This window comes from Elaeis guineensis, chromosome 2 (genome assembly GCF_000442705.2).
Source record: "Elaeis guineensis isolate ETL-2024a chromosome 2, EG11, whole genome shotgun sequence".
Taxonomy (NCBI): Eukaryota; Viridiplantae; Streptophyta; class Magnoliopsida; order Arecales; family Arecaceae; genus Elaeis; species Elaeis guineensis.
The window spans coordinates 125,064,653-125,092,268 of record NC_025994.2 but is presented as its reverse complement, the minus strand read 5'-3'; the positions used below and the strand labels follow the sequence as shown (position 1 = coordinate 125,092,268).

Below are 27,616 nucleotides of genomic sequence, written 5' to 3'. Positions count from 1 at the left end.
CACCCCATCCAAATTGAACATAAGTAGGCAAAAATGTGTAATGTTTGTGCTTATGCTACATCTAATTGCAGGATACTAAATATATTCCCCAATTTTTAAGTGGTTGAACAAAAAGAGGGAAAATGGGGGAAAAAAGAATAGCATTTAGTTTTTGCATAATAATAACTGAACTATTGCATAGAAGTGCTTGAGAACTACCATAAAGAACAGGCATAAATACTTATTTAGTAATTCAATTCCCAATAGTCATACAACTATTAAGAATAAAACAATTAACAATAAAAACAAAATAGAATAGCTTTAATTCCAGAAAGGTTATGACAACAGCAAATCTAGAATAGACCAGATGCATTCCTGGTATATATACTTCATTAAAGGATATTGCAGCCATGTGCACTGTATGAGCATTTAAACATTTTTAAAACTCCAGACAAAGTTGTACAAGCAAGAAGGCCGGCATCAAAGCCAACCTTCTCTTTATAAAAGGCCTAGCATGCACCAGAAATGAGACATAGATCCAGCTTGGCTTCCTTATATCTTTCAGACCATCCAATATGATTTCTCTCGCAACAGTCTATCATGTTCTGGCAGCAACAGTGCCACTGTATGCAGCCATGTTCCTGGCCTATCTTTCAATAAAATGGTGGAAGCTCTTCACCCCTGACCAATGCACAGGGATAAACAAGTTTGTAGCCAAATTTTCAATCCCCCTACTGTCCTTCCATGTTATCTCCACCAACAATCCCTACAAAATGAATCTCAAACTTGTAGTATCGGACTCGCTGCAGAAAATATTTGCCCTCTTGGTGTTTGCAGTCCTAACTAAAGCATGCTTTAGAGGCAGCTTGGATTGGCTACTTACTGGGTTCTCTCTATCTACATTACCCAACACCTTGATTATTGGGATCCCCTTATTAAAAGGTATGTATGGGGCTGAAGCTGCCAAACTCCTGGCTCAGATCGTTGTCTTACAGAGCTTAGTTTGGTATACTCTTCTACTATTTCTCTTCGAGTTCAGGGCTGCCAAGGCAATTGCAGCAAATCCAACTGACAGTACAGGTAAGTATCTAAACTATCTAAGATCATCACATTTTGAGCATCCTAATTGAGGAAATTAATAACAAGAGAATTGCAGCACACACAAACGAATAGGTAATGTCCATTCTCACCAGACACTGCATTTAGCGTAGTCACCATCATGTCGGATTGTATAAAGTACCAAAAGTTATTTAAAACACCATGTGCATTATATAAAACACCATGTGAAGTACTCTTGATAACTATGGATAATGACACAATGCACTAAGGATTTATAGATTAACATAAAGAAAGAACAAAAAATATATATATATAAGAAAGTGGCTATTCTCATGTTGGTCCCTAGGGAGGTCCCCTTGTCTCAAGTATTAACGCACAGGGCCAGACATCAATTACTCTATTCAGATACTTCATTGTAACTATTTTAGTTTTTATATTAGGGAAGGGTTCTTCAATGGAAGGATTCAAAATGAATCTTCAAGTAACAGGGAAAAAAGAATAATAAATCTGAATTGCTGTCTCATCAGCACAAATTACTTTAGTATTTTACATTTACAAGAGTTCCAAACTTCCAAGTATTCTATCTCATTGACTGATATTCAATGATGATAATCACCAAATTTCCATTTAATCCACCTATAAGGATTGACACTTTCTGGACAAAAGACAACAATCTATCTGTTGTAAACAAGAATGCTAAGATGAGAGGCATAATTTCAGGCTAATTGTACAGCAGTCCAGTTCTTGAGCTTTTATCAATGAAAATATAAGATAGTCTCACACACAGTTCACATATAAATGATGCTATATTATTACTCCCATTACAGAAGTTCTCTTTTTTATCTTGCCACACACGTTTGGCATACCATAGCATGCAAATGAACAAGCTATTCAAGGTTACACAAAATATTGAAACTTTATGTTTCATTCATGTAGACTTTAATATTATGCAACAAGAACCGGAAAGTTTAAACATAAAACAAAGTTTTTAAGTCAGCCTAAGAGATCATTAGGGGTGGGCATAATAAACAGAAAAACCGAACCAAACTGGAAAACCGGTCCGAACCGATCCGAATTTCTCGGTTAACCAAACCGATCGGTTTGGTTTCGGTTTGGTATTTTTTAAAAAATAATTTTTTAGTTTGGTTTCGGTTTCATGATTTTGAAACCAATCGGTTAACCAAACTGAACCGTGTGTGTGTGTAATTACTTTTATTTTTAACTATCAGCCAACCCATCTATCTTTTAATACACAGCAAATTTTTTTTCATTCTCAAACTTTTTTTCCTTTCCCAAGATGCATAGTTCACCTTCAGTCTCCATCTCTCTTCCTCGTAAAACATGCATACACAGTACATTCCCTCCCCCAATGCCAACAGGCAACAGCCCAATGCAATGATGCATCTCTCAGACTCTCTCTCCCTCTCCCTGCATCGCATGCCGTGCATGTAGCCACGTACCCCCGCTCCCCCCTCTCTCTGAGTCCCTATCTCTTCGTCTCTCTGCCTCGTGTGACGTCCCTATCCTTATTTACTGGCCTTTTATGTCACTTATTTGCAATTTGAAACAAGTTTTACATAGAAAAAAAATTGAGAAACTAAAAAACCAAACCGGTCAGATCGGTTAACTAGTTTACCGATTAACCGGTCTAACCGGTTCGGTTTCAGTTTGGTTTTTTGTAAAACCGATAAGATCGGTTCGGTTTTAAAAATAGAATAATGGTTTGGTTAACCGGTCCGTGCCCACTCCTAGAGATCATACATCCCAATTGAGTTCAAATATGGTAGTTATGTTTACTGAAACAAACTTGGCAAACCATATCATCATTAAATGTAGAATATCATTAAGTAACATTTGGTCGTATTAGGCCTAACAAAATCAAACAATTTCAGGAACATATTATCATATCTTCATATAGCAAGCAAAGTAGACAAGCGGTGACAATATATTTTCATCATCACGATAACAAAAGATAAATTTCCTTCTTGCAAAGACCTCAAGCATCATCACGATACTTCATATGAACAAGCGTCTGGTAGTATTCAGAGTTCCATTCATAAAAAAGCATAACTACTATACAAGATTTTCAATAATTGTAATTATTAATTCAACCAAAAAGCATCTTTTCACAAAACATATATATCATTGGATATGACTCAGTGATAGGCACATTACTGTTACATTTATAATTAACAGTCAGCAACATCTTTTCTTTAGGCAAATAAGAGATCCATGACACAATGAGAATCATGAGTCGCAACTGTAGAACCAACACGAGTCATCTAAGTCATCTAAGAAAATACATGCTACGCGTATATGAATAAGAAAAAGGTTTGATTCATAGAGGTACTCATTATGAAAAAGAGTAACATTGCATAATGTAGCAAGAAAGAGGAAACCACATACGAACAACATTCCTTATTGATGAATTTATGGAACCTATTTATCTTTTTAGCACACTGATCCTCCAAGTGATTATATGATTCAGTTTAGTCAATGCAACTGATACAATAAAAATTTCTGTGGAGCATGCAATCCCTCTGCCATTTTAATTCCTTCCCCCTTTCAGTTTTTGGTTGTGACATCAATATATTGGTAAGAAATATTTATCTCTTTCATGATCTTGAAGGGGAACTGGAATCCTCTGGAGGAATACACCCCAGACCTGAAGAGGATGAAGTAAAATCCCTGTCCATAAGAAATATCAAAAGTTTCCTCATTCTTCAGATGGTGGGAAAGAAACTTATGATAAATCCCAATACTTATGCAACTTTAGCAGGTTTTGTTTGGTCTTTAATCAGCTTTAGGTAGGCTTCTGGGAGTGTTTTTGCTCCTATCAGAGGGACTGAGTGTATTTTCCTTTCTATTTATTCACATGTGCTTGGTACCAAAATCAGGTCGTTACATCAACTGACTGGATGGCATATTTTGCAGGTGGGGAATAGAGCTACCATTAATAATTAGAAACTGCATATCAATGTTATCAGATGGGGGACTTGGCATGGCAATGTTCAGCTTAGGTTGGTACTTTGAGAGACAGTGGCATACCTACGATGAATACTGGAGATAAAGACATTGTCTGGACTTTAACGTTGGGTTAGTGGTTACATGACAGGCCTTTTCATGGCATCTCAGTCTAGCATCATAGCCTGTGGGACTCGGATGATGGTTTTATCCATGGCACTAAGGTTCATAATTGGACCAGCCTTGATAGCAATCCCTTCCTATGCTATTGGAATGAGGGCAACATTGTTAAAAGTGGCAATTGTTCAGGTACATTCACTTCACAATACATGTAGCTTATGCCAAATGACAAAAGGCAGATATATTTATCTATATCCAGCTTTTTGAGAAAAAGATAATAAACATTCCTGAAGACATTCAGGCATGTACATGCTTTCACAAAAAGGTCCATATACTGTACTATCCCCTTTTGTTGGGTAATAACTGTGATTTTATGCAGGCAGCTCTTCCTCAAGGAATAGTAACATTTGTGTTTGCTAAAGAGTATGGCGTGCATCCAGATATTCTGAGTACTGGGTAATCAATGTTCTTGCATACACTATTCTTGATTATAATGGTTTATTCTTAAGATAAGCTGTAAGATGTTTCTGAGATCCATTTATTGTGGTTGTAGGGTTATTGTTGGCATGATCATAGCAGTACCAATTGCACTCGCATATTACTTCATTCTTGATACTAGTTAACTTCTTTATATGCTAAAGATATGGAGTCCCATGTTCTCATACAAGGTGCAGAAACATAGCATGGACTCTGGATGGAGACAGCAGTGACCAAAATTCTCAACTTTCTGACTCATAAAATGATGGTAAAAGTATACAACCACAGTACAATTAAGAGATAAGGTGTTTCACAAGATTGCACCACAGATATCTATCTTTCCACTCTACAGTTACAAGAGTATTCTACCTCATCAGATCCATTTAGGGACCTGACCAGCAGTATTTTGTATGTGGTATGATGAGATTTATAAATGGTGCCCACCAAGGAGGGTGACGCATATTTGTTGCAGTGGAATGATAGGTTCAAATTGGCAGTGTGTAGAGGATCATGACTATGAAATGGGGACCATTCTCTTGTACTTCTAGTGTCAAATTTTTTTATTAATTTAAACGAAACAGGAGGAGAGAAAACATAGCAGGCATAGGCCAGTTACAATATTGTACCACTTAATATAATAAGTAACAAACTAGAAATAAAAGGATGGATCCATCAAAATGAGTTTTTCAGTAGTCCTGACAGAAAAGTTTTATAATCTAGAACTGCTTTTAGTTTCAGTAGTGCTACTGTTTTGTTCTGTTTGAAACAAAACAAAACATCAGGAGACAATTTCTCGATTTTTCGGAACCCATTTCCCAGAGTATACAGAAATGTTTGATTTCTAAGAAAATTAAACAATAAAATAATCTTATTCAATAGCATCCAAGCTACATTTACTTTATGAATTTTGAAATTGTTCTGTTTCTTGGAAAACCAGAAGTTTCACATAAGCCTTCTAATTTTCATGTGAACTAATTCATTGCAATCAATAACTACAACATGTCACACCTCATGGATCTACAGTCGTATATATATTGCATACGTTCTTCCTTGGAGATCCCATGTAAGTTTACAGAAATATTTCATTTTACATAGTTAATGCATTACACTGTCATCTCTTCTCATTGGAATAGTGACCAAGGAACAAAAAATCAAGGACACCAACTACGCACACCTCTTATTGAGCAGGTGGAGGATGGTGGATGTGTTTCTCTTTTAATGCACAGCCCATATAGATGATGCCAGGCATCTAAGTATTCATTCTTCCAACCCTCCCTCAGCTCTGCAGACTCCCTATACCACTGCCTGCAAAGTAATGATAAACAGTGTCTTAAAGGAGATGGCAAGTCTGGAGACTGACTAAAAAGTAAACCAAATCTTTTAGCAGATAACAACTACATTATATAGTCAATTATAAATTCTTTCTATCAATTATCAATGGTCATCAGCATATCAACCCAGTCAAGAAAAGCTTAAGAATTATAAAAACAAATAAAAGAGAATGAAGATATCCTAAAATCAAGAGGCACAGTGCTATTACATCATTGGGACGTACTTAAAGGTAATTACTGGCAATTTATATCCATTATAAACAAATGAAATTGCACAACAGGGCTGCTCTTGCACATACAATCTTGAATGATGCCAGCATTATGTTGATCAATGGAGTTGTTGTTTCAAGTATTCACTTGAAACTTCTTTTCTTTCTTTTGAAAATAAAATGATGTAACACAGATAAGCTCCATGTATTCTAGTTCATGAACAATCCAGTTTTGATATTGTTGTTGGAAATTATAAACACGTAATCTCAAACCTAAATACTTTTAGAACACATTTTTGAATTTATAATGTGCGGCAAAATGGGGCTGCTCGTTCTTCAAGTGTGCCCAGAGTCCAATTATCAGAATTCGTTTTATACATAGTCAGAACAAAAGATGTAAACTATCAGCAAATGAAAACTTATTGAGTGATAAGATCCTGATATATTTTAATTAAACAATATAAATAATAGGAGAAAATGGGAGAAGATGGATGCTTTAAGGGGATCTGGACCTCCTATAAACCACTTTGAGAGTGGAAAACCTCCACTGGAAACAATGTTTCTCTTCATCATCCTCTGAAGCAAGCTGCAATAATTATTTATAGAACTTCTTGACATAATATGAAAGGAAAATAGAGAGATGACACCATAAATCACCTACCCAAATCGCTTGATCAATGGAAATTGAAAATAATATTAAAAAGGAAAATAGAGATACGTGTCAATGAGAATACCTATCGGTCCAGTATCCAGAGATTAAATTCCCTAACAATGTTCTTGTGTCCCTCTGGACCTAAATAATCGATAAAACTGCAGGCACTCTGAAATGAGGAAAAATAGCCTAGAAGAGGGGGGTCCCCTTTTCTATGTGATTTTTGAGACCCGCAAACTAGAAATATGAAAACTTTACTTCTTCATCTCGATCCACGATGTCATAAGATGATAAACGGGAGAAATCCATGCTAATTCAAATGCATGAAAGAGTTTTGATTAAGATATAATAATACATATAAGAACAAGGTAAACAATTTAAAGACTTGAGTCATTCGAGCATCGAATTACTTCAAAGAAATCTTCGAATCAAGAAGAAATACTAAATCCTCAGTTTCGAGTTAGATCGAAGCTTCTTACTTGCAAACGAGAGAGCAGTTGAGGAGATCGACGCAGTCGAGCTGCGAGAAGACCCGGGAAATGAGATGGGCCGGAGCCCGGAGGGCCGGCGGATGGGTGCCCTCGTCCTTCCCACTCTCCCTGAATCCTTCGGCGGCGAAGCCGGCGGCGACATCTTCCCCGCCATCTCCTACGCCTTCCGACGGCCTCATCGCGAGATCATTCGCCGGTGAACCACCTTTCCATGGGCGATTTATTTATTTTTTTAATAATAAAATGCCATGAGCGTTCTATAACGTGCCACTCTTCCCCCTAAGGTGGATTTTTTTTGATATAAAAGGAGGCTATACAATAGCCACCAAATTTATTAATAAATAAAATAATAAAAAATATATAAAAAAAATTTAAAAAAAATCATAAGAGAAAAAAAAAATCTCAGCAACTAAACAGAATTTAAATTTAAAATTTGAACTTAAAAAAAAAAAAAACACCCATCAAACTAACAATCTTAAAATTTAAATTTAAAATTTAAATTTCAAAAAAAAAAAAAGACGTCCATCATGTCGCCGATGGTGATGAAGCAAATCCAATCATTGCAGAAGATTGTCGAAACAAAGTCTCAGAGGAGAAAAGAGGGGACCGAATCAACGACGTTTCCACCAAAATTGCCATGAACGACCGTTCCACCTATGCCTCGACGATGTTAACAGGGAAGAGTGACTTTTAATGGAAGGCCTACAATTGAGAAGGGCTGACGAGCACTCCAAACTCGGCGCCGAAAGAGAGGAGGAGCAGATCGATGCCAAGATAAGGGCCAGCCAAAGAGAAAAAGAGGAGAGGAAGGGAGTCTGACAGCAGGATAAAAAAGAGAAAGGGGAAGAGAGACAGAGGAGTGAGGGAGAGAAAGAGAAAGAAGGGGGAGAAAACAGGAGGACCCTGCTGACAGATGGAGAGGCGGGCGACGTCCCACGACAATCCGGATAAGAAGAGAGAAGATAATCGCAGTTATCGACATGAAAAGGCCGGCAACACCCTCCTCAAACATCTGACAGCAAAGAAGCAAAGGGAGAGGCTCAAGGCGGGGGAGAACGCCCCGAACATAGTGCCGGTAAAGAGGGGAGAGAAAGATCTGGGAAGAGAGCGACTCCCACTCGAAATCACAGTGGGAACCGAGAGAACAAGAAGTATAGGAGAAAAGGCAGAGAGAGAGGAGACGGAAAAAAAGACGGGGGTTCAGCAGCAAGGCGACGCCGGCCAGAGAAGATCTCCACCAAGAGGAGCCGGGCCGATAACGCCCAGGGTGAGGGGCTTTTCAAGAGGGGAGAATGGGGAGCCGAGGAAGCTCGTCATCGAGAGGGGCCGATAAACTACGGCAAGGTGAAGCTAGTCAGCCGTCAGAGAAAGAAATTGGAGGAAGGATGAATAGTTCTTTCGTATCTTTCATAAAATATAGCGAGAAGGATGGAAATAATTTTTTTTTCTCTGTTTGATATAAAAAAGACGGAATGTTGGGATCGATGGTATTTATATAATAATTTTATTAAATTATTATCAGTTTATAATATTTATATATGCTCAATAGATAGATAATATATAGATTTATAATTTTTATAATATTTAATTATATAAAAATTATATAAATATAAGCTTATAATCTTTAAAATTTTTAATTATATAAAAATTATATTAATAATTAATTTTAATTCAATTTAATATATAATTTTATAAATTAATCTATAATTTAATTTAGTATTTAGTTATTTTTATATAAATAGTTAACTAAAAATAGTGTATATAAATAAGAAATAGAAGATAATTCTAATTATTTATTTATACGTATGAAAATTATGTATCAGAAATAAAATAATTATTGATAAAATTTAGTAGTTTAAAATGAATAGTATAGATAAAATAATATATAAATAAAATGAATGAATAAATGTTAAGATTTTATCAAAAATCTAGAGAGTGATAATTTAATCAATGTAAAAACATCTCTCTTATATTTTCAATTATCTTTTCTTATATCTTTTTGATTGAGAGAATCCAAATTGGTAGGTTAAAAGGGATAGTGATATCTTTTTTTCATCCATCATTTTTAAGATATTTTAAACTAAATGATGGATGATGGCTATTTATTTTTTGAACCTTATTTATCTTTTCTCTCGTAATCCTAACCAAATTCAAAATTTTAGCTTTTCTTTGTTTGTAAGATATAAAGATCGAAATATTAGACTAAGATTTAGATTAACTTCTTAGGCTCTCCAAATATCTATTACCTTGGTGTTGGGGTCGATTTGTTGGTGTTGGTGTTGGCATAGGTGTACTCCATCTTGAGGGGTCGGTCGATTGAACTGAGCCAATATTTCGTGAGTAAAACATCGTAATTTGGATGTTAGGGCATATTAGACATATTTGTAACCCGAAACAGTCCTGCTTTTTGAAGTGAAATGTACATAATTGCTGAGTTTTTCTACCATGCGAGGTGCATGGGACTCCAGACATTGTAAGACACGTGTTTGCAAGGCTGAGGGCTATGCAACCCAAGATGCTTGCCATGTTATCTATCTTTGAGATAGATGGTTGCCATTCATCTTAGGATGTTGAGCAAGATCACCTTCGATACCAAATACGACATGTCACGAGTTAAAGTGACAATCATCCATCTCCAAGATGGACCATGTAGCGATCATCCAAGATTGCATAGCCCCGACAGTGTAAAATATCCACTGCAATGGATCCCAAATTTGGATGTATAAATGTCAAATTTGAGATGGATGATATGGCAACTATTTATAGTTGTATGACTCTCTGAAGTGCAAAACATACACTACAATAGGTCGCAACTTAGGTGCATAGATATTAGGTCAGCTTTATGTGTGAATTTTTCTTACTCATGCTATATGTACATAATTATCTTAGTTATAAAGATTATTGAAATATATTTTTTTGCTATCATTGTGTTGTATTTGAAAACCAAATCAAGAGAAATGCGGTCCAATGACTTTACCAAGTAAGCTAATTGATACTCTTGTATCTATAAGTTGTTCAACTTGCATTAGCAACATCTTTGTATTGATTATAAATCAAGAAGAAGATGTTATACATATATACATACATTTGTACACACATATACAAAGATGTAATGATGTCTCTTGAGACATAGGTCTTGAATAACTTCAAAACATTACCATTATTATTATCTGGAAAACCAAGATCATCGAAACCTTAGCTGAAATCAGGTGAGGGCGGCATTTGAATCCAGGTCATTAAGCTAGTTGGCATTTACACACTAATGCGTAAATAAACACATAGCAAGAATATTGCTTGTGCATTTATTATAAGCCAAAAATGGATATATGTCACTGTATATTTTTGATTAGTGGCTCTTAGAAGATCACTTCAAGATGCAAGGGGGAAAAAAACAAAAAAAATAAAAAAAGCTGTAGAGAGTAATATCCTTGGCAATCATGGATCACTCAAATATTGGCCCATCTACTGTGGAAAGGCTTGTACATCTTTTGTTTTGAACAACAAAAGACTGCTTCCACCCGAAAAAAAAAAAACAACAAAAGACTTGTACCTCTTATAACAGTTCCGGTACGTTGAACAAAAAAGAAAAAAAATGTCGACAGAGTCCAGCAACCTCGGTTGGGTAGGATAAACATTTTATTTCCTTCATCTAACCACTATGGAGATGGATATCCTTGATATTCTTCTCTTGGTTGGGAGGGAGCTCCTTCAGTAGCACTTTGCTCCAGCTCATATAGTTGTCTTATGACCGCCTCCTTTTTGGCTTTCAGGGCATCAATTTTAGCGTCAATCCTCTCTAGCTTCTGCCTTAGCTTGAGTGGATCCGTGGTCTTCTCCTTCTCCTTTGTCTTTCCTTCGTTAGCCACGCCCTCCATCTGCATCATCTAGCAAAGCACAATCTTATCAGTCCAAATTTAAATGCATCCCTTCTTAAGTTTTACACTCTCATAACAATGGTAGGAGCATTTTGCATTGGAGGATATTGTTTATGGTAATTTTATCTCGTTTCAGATATGAATCCATTCATCTTGATACTGGTCAGCTACCAAGATAGCAAGATCGCAAATTTTAAAAATCACAGTCACAGCCACCACAATTACATGGAAGAATTTATCTATCTTCCATACGTTAATTTGGTGGCCATGTCGCAAGGATTATATAATTTGAATTAACGAGGGAGGTGGCACTGACCTTTCTCTTCTCAAGGGGACTGACTTCTCTTCAATGAGGTTGGAGGCCAACTCCAAGGCCTGGACGAATTTATAGGCAAAGCGAAGAGAACATCTTTCTAAATTCGGTCAACCCTCGCGTGGCAGGGCCAATGAACCTTTCAGCGAGAAACGAGGATGCCCAAGCAATGGGAAGTGGATTTGCTTAAGATCCGGAGATCTGTAACTTTCTGGTCAGAAGCTAAAGACTAATTGAACGGACCGAATCTTATTCCACGGCGATGCATCTTGTGAATTCTGTGTTTGGAAACTCAATTATATCTATTGAATTGGTCATCCTTCTCATGAAACTTGTCCATATCATGCTGCGCTTCTCTTGGATCTAATTCAAGTCTCTCTCTCTCTCTCTCTTTATAGGGTATCAAATTTGGGACCAATCGATGCACATCGACCAATTCATGATGAACTCATGTTGCCACAAGTGGTGCATCTCAAATAAGATGTGGTTTATAACTTGTAGGTACTTGCATTTGCCAGCAATGAACCTCGCATGAGATGTGGAGTGGATCCGACCATATGACCATACTCATAGTTATAATGAGATCTACCGCACCATTATTAACTAGATCCTCATACTTGTAATCTATCACGTTGCTATCATCTAGATTCTAATACTTAGAAAAACACCATCAAAGATTAAAACCTAGAATACTTGGTTGCTAGACGGAGGCATATGACTATTAATGGAGCAAGTTTAGTTTTGCCACACCATTCATAAGTTGATGAGGTCGAGACAACTGCATGCAACTTCAGGCATTTGTGATGCAAATGGTGCAAATCTAGTGCTCTTTTATGAATCATGTTGATCGAAGAACTGCAAGGCATGATATGAAGAAGCCATTAAATTGTGTTAAATGTACAATCCGCGTGGCTTGCTTGGTAAAATGCTTGTTTCAACCCATCTCCGGAAGCTAAACCATGCATATAATCTCTCATGGGATTCTCACCGATCAAATGTCAAGCACAAATGCAACCTGGAGGTTTAACAGAAGATCCATAGTAATGACGTCTCATACAAGACTGTATCCCCCGCAGCAATTTTGATGGCGACCAATCAGTTGATCAGTTTTGACTTATAGTGCATGTTTTTGCCTTGTTCACACCAGCCATAGATTTGTGGAACCCATGACATGATTCGTTCGATCCACTTATGCTTCTTTTTTGTGGATATTGGATTCTCGTGCAGGAGAGACTGATGGGTTTGCGTTGTATTTTTTGCATGAAAGGATGATGGTTAATTCTTTTTCATGACGTTGATCATTGAATCATATTTTACATGGATCTCAAAGTATTTTTAAACTTTATATTCATGCACTTACATATCTCAAAGCTATCGTTGTGCAATTCAATAGTAAATTTGTGTGAAGGAAGTCAAATCTTTCTTTCACTTGAAAGATATAATTTTTATCTAAAAATGATATGGTAGATTGCATTGCATCTTATGTGACCAATCATATAGGATTATCTTATGGGAAAAATACTCATTTCTTTTTTCATCATTTAAAAAAATTTTGTATGTTGATAAATATATTTATATATGTTATTTATAGTATATACCTCCTATCTTTAAAAATAAAAAAATTATTGGTTAGAACCACCACCTTAAATTATCTAAAAAGCCATCATATCACTTGAGAAAGTAAATTTTTTTATTTAAAAAAATAAAAGTGACAAATTGACCAACCATTGTTAACAGAAAAATCTCTTTTCATTCAAAATTTCAAATCATATTTATATGACAGTGCATCTTTTTCAACAATAAATAATGTGATGATTTCTTATTGGATGGTCCAAGATAAAAATATTTTAACCAAATATTTTTTTTAAAAATATTATTTTGTTCTTCTCTTGAAAAAAAAAAAAAAAAAAAAAAAATGATAAGCGCACTCTTTTCTCAATAACACGCACTCACCTTTCAAGCATTTGGCACCACTCAAAAGTCAAAAATCTCATGCAAGCGCACATCACAAACAAATGGGAGTTATTTAGAACCTGGAAACAAAGAATAAACCTTCCAGATGCCGGTCACTGCATGCCACATTTCGCCAGCCATCTATTGGTTCCCTTAGACGGTCATCAACAACACAAATCCAACGATCAGACGGCTAATACGTGATATACCGCGATCAACATCGCATCGGAATCCGATCCCAGCGGTCCGAAAAAGGGTATCGGACGACTTCGACGGATGAGATCTCTTGACAAGCAACATCTCCGGTACAAGAAATTCTAGCACGAGAATTAGGGTTTTTTTTATTGGGCCCTTCCGTTCCACGCCGCCTCCGTTATATAATAACCTGCGTCCGAGGAAAGGCCTTCTTCTCCCTGCTCTCCCTCTCCCTTCTTTGGTATTTTTCCGGTTTGTGTGATCTCGACTGAGGGAGGATGGGTCCGGGTCTCTATTCCGAAATCGGGAAGAAGGCTAGAGGTATAATTTTTTTCCCTAACTTTTATGTTTTTATGGATGATTATTTCGATTTATCTTTGTTTTTGAGGGATTTTCTCTACTTCTCCTGTAGATCTTCTCTACAAGGACTACCTCACGGACCAGAAGTTCACAGTCACGACCTACACGTCGAATGGAGTGGTGAGTAATTTATTTTCTTGTTTCTTTTTTCTGGTCTAGTTTGATCTGGAATTTACTTTGGTAGGGTTTGTGTACACGTTGCAGAATTACCGTCCCTGTCCTATCAATATATTTTGACGATTTTTAGGGTTTATTCTGTTCTTTTTTTGGTGGGTCTTCGTACTTGGTTTTTTTTTTTTACCCCGAGCGATATGCGATTTATCGAAATTTTAGGAAGGCGAAAGCATGATCAGATTAGTCAAGAAACAGATCAGTGAAGAAACATAGGCCTTTTTTACCAAAAAAAGAAACATAGATCTTTTTATGTAACTATAGGTTCTTGTTTTCTTATCCTGCGTTTTCTAGCAGTATTTATACTATTAACTATAGGATAGATTTGGGGAAATGCATGATGTCTTTAGATTTTTGAACTTGCGGTTTCAGTTATCTGTGATAAATGCTCTCAGTTGGTTGGAATTCATTTTTGTCCTTCTATATTTTCGGTTGACTGGTAACATGATTCTTGTTAAGATGGCTCTCGGTGCAAACAATTTATGGTTTTGTTTCACAGTGTGTTTGTGACTAGATTAAAATAAGTTTCCAAAGAGATTGAAGGAGAGGATTGTCCCTAAATTTGTGGGTGGATTTAAAATGTTATTGAGTCACACATTCTATTGCAAATTCAAGAAGTTGAATGGTTACATGGTTAAATAAATAAGCATTTGTGTTTGATTCTCATGGAATCCACGCATGCAATTTAATAACACAGTGCTTGTTTAACTGTTGATATCTCATTTGCAATATCCAAAGAATAACTTGACATCATGCAATAACACATTTGAGACCAACATAGATGAATAGTTGGCTTAAAAGCCAAAACTTATTTTTCAAACATAAGTCAAAGCCAGTTAGGTTGCAGCAAATCAGAGACAAAATATGCACGTGTATATTAAGTCTTAATCTTGTAACAGGATGCGATGCACCTAGCAGGGGGCAGTCCTCAGGATAAACACTTGATGAGGTCAAGATGATCTTCCAAACAAATTCTTGACTTAAAAGAATGCTCGTATACCTGAAAATGGATAAGTATCACAAAGATTTTCTCCCTTCAGACACCTATATGTGTTTCATTCTCATAGGAAAAACCATTAGGACATGGAAATCTGCCATATGATCTGCATAGATTTTTTTTCACCAAAACAAAGAAATTAGTTAAATGATATCACATTTAGTCAGTGCTTATTGATCTATTACAAGCTAAAGTTTATGATAGATGTAGATTCACAAGAACACAATTAGCCTTATGCATGCTAATGTTGTGCATCGTATACTCTGGTTCACAATTATATTAATGGGGAAGATAATGATCCCATCGGTCTATCAATTGGAGAAATAGGAAGATACAGGGGAGAGGAAAGAAATGAGTAAGCATGATGATTTAGCATGCCAATTGTGCTCTCCATGGGAAGATTAGATCCCAAATTGTCAGGATGGATAACCAGAGTGCATCTGTTAAGGGAGTTCATCAATTTCCAGTTTTCCACAGTTAATTGGTTGGTCTAATTAGGTGCACAGCACTATATTGGCATCTGTATTAAATATGTTTCTGCTATAAAAAGGCCGGTAATGAAGAAATACCATATAATCCCATCAAGAGCTATTATGAACTGACTAATCTTAATTGAGATCTTAGCTAAGGCATAAATATTAATATTCAGTGGCATTAACTTCTGGTTCTTTGGACTAGCAATGAGCACTGGATTTCAGTTTTCACCACCTCTGTCTCCTTCCACTGTGGCATAAGGTTTACAAAACCATGTCAAAAAAGGTATTTAATGCATCCCAGATACACTGCAATATTTACAGCGACAAGCATTGCATGTTTGTAATCAGTTAAAGCCATGCATTCCAATATGTTGTCTTGTTGTAGTGAAGCAAGTTCCAGTAACTTTGAATTGCTTTTGATGCCCCCTTTTTTGTAGATTGGTTATATTCAATGTCATTTTGGTGAACAGTGTTCTTCTATTACCATTCCTGCACATGAGTTTGCACACTTTTTGTGGGCTGCTAGCTGGCTGTTGAGTTACACTGAATATGCTTTTGATGACTGAAGAAACTACATTTGTGTTGATTGGTATATAAATTTCTTGTTGTAAGCTTTGAATAAATCACATATTTTTTTGCATTGTTATATTTTCACAAGTTCATGTACTAGTTACTGGCTGTCAATTTTTATTTAGTTCTATTTGCCTAAGTTCTCACTTATGTATTGATGTTTATTTTCTAATGCTTTTTTGCTCTGGGTTTTTATTATAAAAACTGGAATTTGGTAAGAGGTATGGCAGATCTGACATGATGTTTTGGTGTTCCTCTATGTGGAGAATTTTATAATTGTTTAACCATTTGGCTTGCTAAATTCAAGTGTTTTAACCTATGTATGTTCTAGTATGTTTTCATGCATTTTCAATCATCTTGACACATCTTCAGTTTTATACATTGGGCATTTGCAATCCAAATCTTGATATTCAAAAGGCTACATGTGTTTAAGTTTGGACAGATGGGGTGAATTTGCTGTTCAAATGAACATCAGTGCTGGACCTGGCCATCAAATATATTTTTGGATTTTTGACATCAGGATCGATCTAACATGGATCCATAGTGGACTGCCTGCAATCCTTGTTTCGGACAGAAGGATCCCAAGTTCAATTTCAAAAACTCAGCCACCTTCAAAGAGCTCTCCTCCACTTATCCTATATGCACTTTGTTAGATTATGAGCCTTTGTCTGGGCAAAATAAATGTAGCTTCTACATAGGTTATGCTAATGAGAGCTCGGTCTCTGGCTTCTTCGCAAGTGAGATATTTTCTTTCTAATCCACACAAGATCGAGGTCGAGCAGGTCAAAGAGCTCGTCTTCAGTTGCGCTAGTGCGAGTTATGATATGAAACTCGATAGTAGTGAGGTAGCTGGGATCTTGGGAATGAATATGGTGTCGGCGTTATTTGCCACGTAGCCGGTTGGCAACATCAAAAGTCGCTTCTCCTACTGCTTCTTCTATCCAGAAGGTGAGGCAAAAGGTTGGCTTCGATTTGGAGATGACATTCTCTCACCAGCAAGAGAGCACAAGTGGAAGGATGTGTTTAGGGTGTTTACCGCCTACATCTTGTCGACATAATCATCGACAAGAAACCAGTCGGGTTCTTATCAAATACTTTTTAGATCTTCGAAAATGGCATCGGTGGTTTTATAGTTGACAAGGGATACACAGTCACGCGCTGGAGAAGAGGAGCGTTTAACCAGATGACTCAAGCCATGATTGATTACCTCAAAGAACATTTCGACTGCAATTGTGGAGAAGGATGCATTCAGGGTGTTTACTATCTAGAACTTGTCGACATAAGCATCGATAAGAAACTAGTCATGTTCTTATTGGATACTTTCTAGATCTTCAAAAATGACATCGGTGGCTTTACAATTGACACTGGATCCACAATCATGCGCTTGAGAAGAGAAGCGTTTAAATAGATGACTTGATGACTCGAGCCATGATTGATTACCTCAAAGAACGTTTCGACCGCAAGTGTGTGCTCGAAGACATCTTCCACATAGTTGCGGTCGAAACATTTTTTGAGGTAATCGATCATGTCTCAAGTCATCTTGTTAAACGCTTCTCTTCTTAGGAATCTCGTGTCAATTGTAAAGCCGCCGATGCCGTTTCGAAGGTTTGGAAAGTATCCAACAAGAACCCGATTGGTTTCTTATCGATGCTTATGTTGACAAGATCTAGGTAGTAAACACCCTGAATGCGTCCTTCCAAGAAGCACAACCTCTTGTGCTCTCCTGCTGGTGAGGGATTGTCATCTATGAATCGAAGCTAACTCTTCGCCTCATCTTTTGGATGGAAGAGGCAATAGGAGAAGCGGCTTTTGGTGATGCCAGTCAGCTGTGCGGTGAATGACGATGGCATCATATTCATTCTCATGATCCAGGCTATTAAAATCACCACTATCGAGTTTCATATGATTTTTTGCAGTAGCGCAACTGAAAACGAGCTCTTTGACAGATTCTGCTTGGCCTCGATCTGGTATGGATTTGAAAGAAAATGTTTTACTTGCGAAGAAACCAGAGATCGAGCTGTCATCGGCATAACTTACGTTGAAGTTGTATTTATTTTGTATGGGCAGGGGCTCGTAGTCTGATGGAGTGCATATGAGGTGAGTGGAGGGGAGCCTTTTGAAGATGGTCGAGTTTTTGGGATTGAACTTGGGATCTTGCTGTTCGAAGCAAGGGTTGCAGCCAGTGCACTGGGTCCATGTTAGATCGCTCATGGTGTCAAAAAGCTAGAAATATGTTTCGCAACCAGGTGCGGTGCCGACGCTCATTTGAACAGCAAAGCAAATTCACCCCATCTGTCCAGCAAGGGAGGATGGATGGACATGGTAGTCGGTATCTCCTCACGGCTTTGCAATTCAGAGTAGTGGAAGTTTCGACGAAAAGGGTCTTCGCTCATGTTACCTAGGAGCAGAGGGGACAAGAGAGTGCGATAATGGATAATTGGAAGTCGAAATCCCTGCTGCAGTGCAGCAGTGGACAACCAAGACGAAAAGAAGAGAGACTGGAGCTCGGCCATGGTTGTGCTTTAGGGTGGTCAAACTACGGGCTGGATGTGATTGTGTTTCGGATACTACTCTTCAGCTGGTACATATAGCTGGCAAGAGGGAGGGAGAGAAGGGAGAAGAGAGTTCTTTTTGACTAGAGATAAGAGCAGAGACAGCCAATCTGTTTCAATGATAGGGAGTGGATTTAAATAGCTGCCCGCGCATGTTACTTTGCCTGTCCTGCTTTCTCTCTGAGGTCTTCAGCATTTTCTTTCCTCAATGATCAATGCTTCTGATAGTGTGATAGCCCATAGCTTTCGACCAATTTATTTGATGTAATGGATGATAACTCTAGGAAAGCATATTTCTGGTGTCAGCAAAAGGACAATCTAGCTTAGCTTAACCTGAAGACACATGGGAATGTTACTGCTAGTGCTCAGGAAAGGAAGTGAAATTGATGTTCAAATATATGAACAGAAATAGGGAACCATGGGAGCCAATTTCTGAGTTCAGTTGCACAGTGTTTCATTTGAAGGTTTCACAGTCATGTTGCTTGCAACCAGTTTCTCATTTGGCATAAGATTCACCTTTTATGTATAGCCCAGAAAAATCCCTATGTTATCACATTCCACATCCTATTCTGGAAGCCTTAGTGGAACACAAAAGATGCAAAGCGAATTAGTAGTTTCATTTTTTCTGGTTTATTTATTTATTTTTAAAAATATGGTTATTGATCTTCTGCGGAATTTGGTTTTCCTCAGCTTTTTATTGACACTTGTTCATTTCTGATTCTCTTTTCTACTTCTTTTGTGCTACTTTTGTTTAATTTTAATTTCTCTGATTTATAATGGGAACTTGTTTATCTGTGGTTTTCACAAATGGTTCTGTATTGCGTTGCAGGCAATTACAGCTTCGGGTACAAAGAAAAATGAGTTTATTTTTGGTGAGATTCAGTCTCAGCTGAAGAACAAGAATATCACAGTTGACGTGAAAGCAAACTCGGATTCAAATGTAAGACTTATTTGTTGTTGTTCTTCATGAATTTACTCAGCTAATACATTTGCTTCTTAGGCAGTATGTTTTCTTATTACTTGTGTTTGGGTATGTGGTTCTATGCTACATTGTTTATTACCATTTGTTAAGATGTATACAAAAAAACATACATAATTTAAAAAAATAATGATCAGCTGATGTTGAATATAATGGAAAGTAATGATCATTGAAACAAATCGCATATTCCAACTGAAACTGCTGAAGTCATTTTCACATGACAATATGTATATGCAACTTGGCATTATCTGTATGATACGATGCTTTGCAGATTGGAGGCACTTACCTCTGTTTCTGGTTTTTGCCAGCTGTTAACAACTGTTACAGTTGATGAACTTGCCACACCTGGATTGAAGACAATATTCAGCTTTGTTGTCCCAGATCAGAGATCTGGAAAGGTACAGGAACCTTCACATTTTGCCAACTTTGGATACTCCTTGTTCAATTGAAAGATTTTTAGAGTGATGTTTTTCTGTTCTTGGTGGGATTGCAGGTTGAACTTCAATACTTGCATGATTATGCTGGAGTCAATGCAGGTATTGGATTGACTGCCAATCCCATTGTCAACCTTTCTGGTGTTGTTGGAACTAAAGCTCTCTCTGTTGGTGCTGATGTATCATTTGACACTGCAAGCGGGAACTTCACCAAATACAATGCTGGATTGAGTGTCACCAATGCAGATCTTATTGCTGCCCTGACTTTGTAAGTTACTTCTTAATAAAGGATTGTTATTTATATTGAGAAATTTCTTTGAGGAGAGAGAGATGATGGTGGGACAGAATGCTATGCAGAGTAGAACTACAAGCTCTCTAAATTAAAATGTGTTAGGTTATATACTGTTGTATATTGACTTTTTTTTAAAAAAAAAAAAAATTATGCAGGAACAACAAGGGAGACAGCCTGAGTGCTTCCTATTACCACTTGGTGAACCCACTGTCAAGCACAGCTGTTGGGGCAGAGATCACCCACAGCTTCTCGGGTAATGAGAACACCCTTACATTCGGGACACAACATGCGCTAGACCCTCTGACTCTAGTGAAGGCACGCTTCAACAATTATGGCAAGGCCAGTGCTCTCATTCAGCATGAGTGGCGGCCTAAATCATTTTTCACCATTTCTGGAGAAGTTGATACCAAGGCCATTGAAAAGAGCTCAAAGGTTGGACTATCCTTGGTGCTCAGGCCATGATGATAAATTTTTGGACACTATGAATGTACTTCCATTTCAGGTGTGGTGGAATGGAATAAGTTGAACGAGGACCGAGCCTCCAAATTATGATGGTGGCATCGTTTCGAGACTCTTGGAGTACTTGTTTTGTTGACAGAGCTTGTTTTGATACTTGTCCTGTACGAATAATTTCTTGTTCAGCGACTCGGATACGAGTTGAGTTCCTGTCTCATGCATTCTTTTTCCTTCCCTTACCCAGTGATTTGAACTGGCTCCGTACAAAGATTAATATGAATTGTGTTCTTGCTAATGGTTGGTTTGTGCCCGCGTTGTTGCTTAAAAAGGGAAAATTGCATAAGAAATATTTGATTGCCCTCCTTGGTGGCTATGTTGCTTTCTTAACTGTGGTTTGGTAGCTGGCAAGTGTTTGTACATTTGTGCAGAGATTACTTCTGTACAGCTTATGAAGATCTGATTGATAGCTATTTCGTGGATTTAAAATTGTTACTTGGGGTTTTGGTATGTCTAGGAGGTACTGTTTTGTGGTATGTTAAGGAAGATTTTAGTCTGGTGCTTCTTTATCTGTCAAAGCATTTTTGGTATGTTGTAAAGTGCCATTCTTTCCTCAGCGTGGTCTGGGCCTTTTTGAGAGAGGAAAGTCTCTCTCTCTCTCTCTCTCTCGGTGCTTCTCTGCATTGTCTATCTTCTTCTTCCTTCGTTGCTTTAAGGGGCATGTTTCGCATGGTGGATGCTCCGTTTGGAGGAGGTTCCTCTTCGCTTAGCTTGGTTGATTCTGAAGAGTTTGGTCCATCCTCATCTCTAGCTGGAGGAATTCAGCCGACCGGCTAAAAGAAAGATTTGTTGCAATGTGGCCTATGGGAACCAAGAATAGAAACAGCTGTACGGTTAGTTTGTTGAGGCCAGCATCCACTCCCTCAATTTGTAATGGCTTTCTGAGAAGGCAAGTACAAGTTCTCCCAACCACTAAACTATTCATCTTGTTTAAAAATTGTTCTTCCTGTTAGATATTCCCCAATTGTTGCCTCTAACATTTCGGAACATTTACGTTCTTAATGTTTGTTTCAATTACAGATGACTTTCAACTTCCCAAATTTTATCATTTTGATACTATGTTAATTCTATTCTTCCCCAATTCAGTCGAAAGCCCCGTCATCAAATCCTTGAACAAATACCAAGAGACTGGTATTTGTTTATCTGGCATAATAAATAGTTCACAGAATCCAGAATTTGAAGTGTATTAAAAGTTCTTAAACTGACTTAAAAAAAAAAAAAAAGAAAGAAATTCATTGAGCCTGGATGATGGAATTCTGGAGTGCTAAATATAACATACTCAAAAGTCTCACATTTCTGGACTATTACACACATAACACACCGAAAAGTTCCAAATCAATTATACACATTTTGAAACGAAACTAGTACCAAAGTCCTCTACAACTTATCTACATAATGCACTCAAACCTTGGAGTTTCAGTTGTGGGCAGATGCTTGAAGCAATCCATCCCGAATCTGTGTGGCGACATCACGAACAGCACCAGGTCCATGAGGAATGAAAACAGCCGAAGATTTGGAGGCTGCACCAATCTCTTTCATGGTGTCAAAGTACTGTGTGACCAAGACCATGTCCATAACATCTTTTGCAGTGGTCCCTGGCACATTGACTGAGAAGCCAAGAACGCTGTCCCTCAGTCCATCTACAATTGCTTGGCGTTGGCGAGCAATACCTAGACCTGACAGATACTTAGATTCAGCCTCACCCTCAGCTCGCTTGATTTGGATGATCTTCTCAGCTTCTGCCTTCTCATTTGCAGCCACCCTTAATCTTGCAGCTAAGAGGAGGCAAGAGGGAGAAACAAATGGTTGACAAATAATGTCAAAATCCAGTTTCCTTAGTATAGGAGTAATATTGCCAACACAATTTTCATGATCATAAGATGATTATCAAGCTATAAGTCTTCCATAAAGACATGCTTTTTTTTAAGAAATTTGTCGCATGTAGTAGAATGTGTACAAATTGCCCGCATCAACAAAAAAATGTTGGTCATGTTAAAAGGAGCAGCAGCATGAGAGAAAGGGAGTGGCTATGTGCCAAGCAAAGGAAAAATGGAAAATAGACAATCCCAATCACAGTTGCATGAGATGCTGGGATAATCCCTCTCTTTTAACAAAAAAAAAGAATGGTAACGTTCAAAGGATTAGAGAACACTGGAACAAATAGCTACATTGATTGCATTTATTGCTCATCTAATAATCATTTTTTGTAGTTTTTGTAATGTCCAAATATTAGAGAAGAACACTAGATCAGATAGTATACCTGCATTGATTTCATTCATTGCTCGCTTCACATGTTCATCTGGCTCAATATCAACAATAAGTGTCTGTACGATCTCATATCCATAAGCTGACATAGCCTTTTCCAGTTCTTCTTCCACAGCTTTTGCAATATCATTCTTCTGCTCAAAAGCATCATCAAGGTTGAGCTTTGGGACACTCGCTCTGATCACTAAGGAATATGAAAAGGCATTATCAGTTCCTTCTGGCAACTGAGAAAAAGAATAAGAGAAAAGACATGCTGTATTGCCTATGAATTGAAAAAATCAGTATAGTTTCTTTTAGCTTTGGGAAATTTCTGGGATGTGGTATCTTCCTCCTAAAAGCACTAGGAAAACCAGTTTATGGTACTTGTTTGAATCAATAATCTATGCCAAACAAAGAGGATACACAGAGTAGGTTCACAATCACAATTGCAAAGGTTTTTATGCTCAGTAAACTGTATCCGCTTTAAAAAAAGGGAGACATAAATTCAGCAGAAAACTAAGCAGCCCTTTTGATGATGCCTGCTAAGCTCCACTCCTTAATCCAGAACACTTCTGCTAGTCATGTTCCACCATCAGTAGGCAATGAAAGTGATCTCAATATAGTTTAATACTTAATGGATGGACAAACAGAGTGAAGGTTTTCCAACTTCCTGCTCTAAAACAGCTTTGATTCCCACAAGAGTAATTAAGAAATATCTAATGATAAAAATCCAGCAAGTTGTGATGTTCAAATAGAACTTAGTAAAGTTTTCTGTGATCGTAGAAAATTTTGTGTAAGTTCAATTTTCCACATATCTTATACTCAACTTTTTATTCTTGATATATGCTTCTATATTGGAGAGCTGATCATCAAAGACTACAATCTCTGTTTTTCATGCCTTTAGGGGGTGTTTGGTTGGGGAGAGTAGGGGTCTGGAATCGAAATCGGAATGGGTAACTCCCATTCCAACCGTTTGGTTGGGAGGAGTCCCATTCCGATTTCGATTCCAGGATGGAATGGGAATGGCTCAATCTATATAGAACTCAATTCCTATTCTCCTCTATAGATTCAAATTTTCATTCCAATTCAGATTCCGATTCCGGTCACAAACCAAACGCTTCGAAGGATTTGGCCATTCCGATTCCCATTACGATTTCGATTACGAACCAAACACCCCCTTAAAGTTTTTAAATCTGGTACGCCAGGTGGACTTTAAGAATTCCACTGGCATCCATGTGTGCACGTAAGGTGATTGCTGTGGATCTCAAATGCCTAAAAAAAGTGCTTTAAACCTTGCGTATAAAGGTCATCATGGAACACTGTCATTGATCTATATTGTTGTCAAAAGGTTTAATACTTTAGGTACCTAAATCTTGTGAAGGACTTTGCAAAGCGAAAACTAAGTTCTATTAGCTGATAAATGCAAAAGAGGAGGAAAAAATTATATTAAATGCTACTAAAAGAATAAAAATAAAAATGATAATCAATTGAATTTTGCTGTTGTGCTTAATCTCAGACTTGTGAAACACAATGATTTAGTGTTGAATTTCGTACCATCAAACACATAAGCTTGGATTTGAGACCTTGTGTTGCTCAGTTTATAAAATGCATCATTTGCCTTGTCAGACAGAGCACGGTACTGTATAGATGCAACAACATTGACAAAAACATTATCCTGCAAATGAGGAGGTGCATCATTTTCAGCATCCTTGTAACAATTAGCTACATCAAGCATAGTATAAAATGAAAATATCAAATGCTAACAAGAACCTGACATATCTAATGCTTGCAGATATGATCTAGGCATAGCCTTGTATCAGTTGAAAATATCAAGTATTCAGCACAGAAGGGTAAAATCATCAAGTTGTATATCTAGCATTAACATGGTGTGAGACAAACCTTTGTCTTTGTCTCACACCGCACATCCAATTGTTGCAGACGGAGTGAAAGATGGCCAGCTATTCGGCGACCAAAGATCCAAGGTAAGCAATGGCAGCCTGGCTCGAGCACATCATCAAACTTCCCAAATGTTTCCCTGATTGCAACAGTGGATTGATCCACTTGGACACAGCAAAGCAATTGGCCCATGATCTTCCCTTTAATCTCCAAGCTATTATCAGGTTAATTTAAGAATGAGCATAGTTTGCACACCCGAGAATCCAAAATAGCTGATAATCATTACCCACCACATCCGAAAGAGCTCATGACAATGATTTGCAGATGGGAATGAGCAATATAATCAATGATCTAATATGACAGATTACAAGTGCATCAGGTGTTCTTTTTTTTTGAGGAGTAAGCGCATCAGGTGTCCATTATGGAAATATGTGTACTTCTAGATGTTATTGAGAGCATGGTGAAGGTGACCTATACATCATTGTGTTTTATAAGGAAAAAGAAAAAACAAAAAAGGGGAAGCAAAATAACACATCCAAAATTTCTATAACTGGTGGGAAGAGAAAATAATTGGTCTAAATTCTAAAATATTAAACCATGAAAGCAAAGATTTTATGTATTATATATTATTATCCAGCATAATACCAGGTTTGTCTTGCAATAGCAAGTGGATCTACTAACACATACATATAGTGAGGATAAATAGTGCTTATATGACCAGACATATGTACTGATGTGTTCATATGCTAAAAATGCTTGCATATGTGAGACAATCTTGTCTTGATTATGTGCTTGCATATATCTAACATCAGTTGACCGCAATTCTTGTGATACATAATTCTTAGTAATTCTGGAGGTTCTGTGAGGCTTTGGCCTTGTCGATGCAGTATTATGATCTCATTCTCATTCGGAGCAAGAAAAGGTAAAATAATCAGTTTCAACTAGTGGAAGAAAAACTTTGGACAGCAGCTTGATATATCTCACCCTTACAAGTTAATTAACTCAAAGTTTCTATTTATTTGCCCCAAAATCTGTGGGTAAAATCAACAAGTTCAGCTCTGAAACACACTAAAAGCAAACCCAAATTTTTAGTTGCTTGGACCAAGAATTGCAGTATCATTTCAGAGGAAGAAAAAGGTAAAACAATCAATTTTTGTCCCAATCTTACAAGTCAACTAACTCAAAGTTTCTATTCTTTTGTCCCAAAATGTAAGGCTAAAATCGATTAACTTCAGCTCTGAAACATGATAAAAGCAAACCCAATTCTTTGACAAAGGCTCAGTTGTTTGGACCAAGAATTGCAATATCCCTCTTCCACTTCATTTCCAGTGAGAAAAACATTAATTGTCCCATAAAACAATCATTTTTCTACATCAAAAGCTAAGAGAATAACTAATAATTCAAAAAATCTACTATGGCTGAGAGTCTGAAAGATCCATACATGTAAATCTCATCAGAGGTTTGCTCAAAAGAAAAATAAATCTCATGAGAGTTTCAAAAGGCCGAACCTACACAGTAGCACAAGCCGGGCGGAGATCGCAAAAGAACCTCAAAGAAAGCGTTCAGAAAGGTGGTGGTGTGAGTGGAAAACATGTGACCCTCAGCATAAAACGAGATATATATAGAAAAGTAGATCACAGGAATAATGCCGGCACAGCTATCCTTCGCTTGTTTCTTCTGCTCCAAAAGGTCAAGGCGCGTACACAACAACGGCAAAACGGCAAAATTCTGCTATTAGCTAGAATAGACGTCTTATAGTGAATATCCAGTCTATATATTATAGTTTAAAAAGAATACTAAGCAATAATATTTAATGAATAGCAAATGAATAGAAACTCCGGAGAAGGATACTAAGGGTTCATTATCCAGCAAAACGGACATCACGAGGATGAGTTGACTGTTGACTTTTTGCATGGTGATCCACACTATACAAGAGTTAACACCTAATTATACTCTGAGGGAAGATGTAATACTATTCAGATGACATAGTTGTAATAATTTAAGACAAGGCTTTTAGCAGAGAAGCTAATATCCGGATAAGCATGAGAACGAGGACCGAGTCAATAAAGAGGAATAGCAAGGCAAGCGTGAATGCTCCCTAAAAACCAAGAAAGTTCAAGATAACTACAAGGCAACTAACCAGAATTGGATGCACTATAGTACAGAAACAAATGGGATGGCTTCAATGGCACTCAAACAACAATAATATTTTACAAGAAAGATGACAATAATGGGCCTTAAGACATGCCACCAACACCAACACCTGCGGGGCCGGAAGAAAAAAAAAAAAAAAAAAATTCGCACGTCTCGCCCCGATCCCGTGCGTGAGTCAATCAATGCTGGCGGTGCGCGCGTTATGCACCGCCCGCGGTGCACAAAAAATTTCTCCACCCAAAAGACAGCTCACCGATTAGACTATATATGCCCATTAGATAAACAAGAGCCAATGTTAGAACAGAAGGCATCTCTAGCTTTGTTTCCCCTTTATCTCTTTCTCTCTTTGTCTCATCAACA

At 37.4% G+C, this 27,616-nt stretch overlaps 4 protein-coding genes across 5 annotated transcripts; 2 read left to right on the top strand and 2 right to left on the bottom strand.

Annotated features, from left to right (window-relative positions):
- The first annotated feature begins 527 nt into the window (after window positions 1-527).
- Window positions 528-5,416, top strand: LOC105038720 (probable auxin efflux carrier component 8). Its single transcript, XM_029263119.2, has 6 exons — window positions 528-1,053; window positions 3,668-3,845; window positions 3,973-4,058; window positions 4,154-4,311; window positions 4,502-4,578; window positions 4,676-5,416. Exons 1-6 carry the CDS (start codon window positions 555-557, stop codon window positions 4,743-4,745), a joined length of 1,068 nt encoding a protein of 355 aa, XP_029118952.1. The 5' UTR covers window positions 528-554; the 3' UTR covers window positions 4,746-5,416.
- A 130-nt stretch (window positions 5,417-5,546) lies between these two features.
- LOC105052797 (uncharacterized) lies at window positions 5,547-8,671 on the bottom strand. The gene is given in 3 exon segments (XM_010933756.3): window positions 5,547-5,809; window positions 5,811-5,904; window positions 7,271-8,671. Coding segments are annotated over 3 exon segments (318 nt in total). The 5' UTR covers window positions 7,462-8,671; the 3' UTR covers window positions 5,547-5,776.
- Window positions 8,672-13,777: 5,106 nt separating this feature from the next.
- Window positions 13,778-21,200, top strand: LOC105053082 (mitochondrial outer membrane protein porin 1). The gene is made up of 6 exons (XM_010934145.4): window positions 13,778-13,939; window positions 14,031-14,098; window positions 19,574-19,684; window positions 20,032-20,121; window positions 20,217-20,425; window positions 20,605-21,200. Exons 1-6 carry the CDS (start codon window positions 13,897-13,899, stop codon window positions 20,909-20,911), a joined length of 828 nt encoding a protein of 275 aa, XP_010932447.1. The 5' UTR covers window positions 13,778-13,896; the 3' UTR covers window positions 20,912-21,200.
- Window positions 21,201-22,208: 1,008 nt separating this feature from the next.
- On the bottom strand, window positions 22,209-26,838 carry LOC105053163 (hypersensitive-induced response protein-like protein 1). 2 transcript variants are annotated; one of them, XM_010934262.4, is made up of 5 exons: window positions 26,611-26,838; window positions 25,106-25,316; window positions 24,761-24,881; window positions 23,223-23,411; window positions 22,209-22,737 (listed from the first exon to the last, which is right to left on the bottom strand). In XM_010934262.4, exons 2-5 carry the CDS (start codon window positions 25,292-25,294, stop codon window positions 22,379-22,381), a joined length of 858 nt encoding a protein of 285 aa, XP_010932564.1. In that variant the 5' UTR covers window positions 25,295-25,316; window positions 26,611-26,838; the 3' UTR covers window positions 22,209-22,378. The 2 variants fall into 2 exon arrangements, with proteins under 2 accessions (XP_010932564.1, XP_010932640.1); XM_010934338.4 differs by having other exon boundaries at window positions 26,615-26,827.
- Window positions 26,839-27,616: the final 778 nt, after the last annotated feature.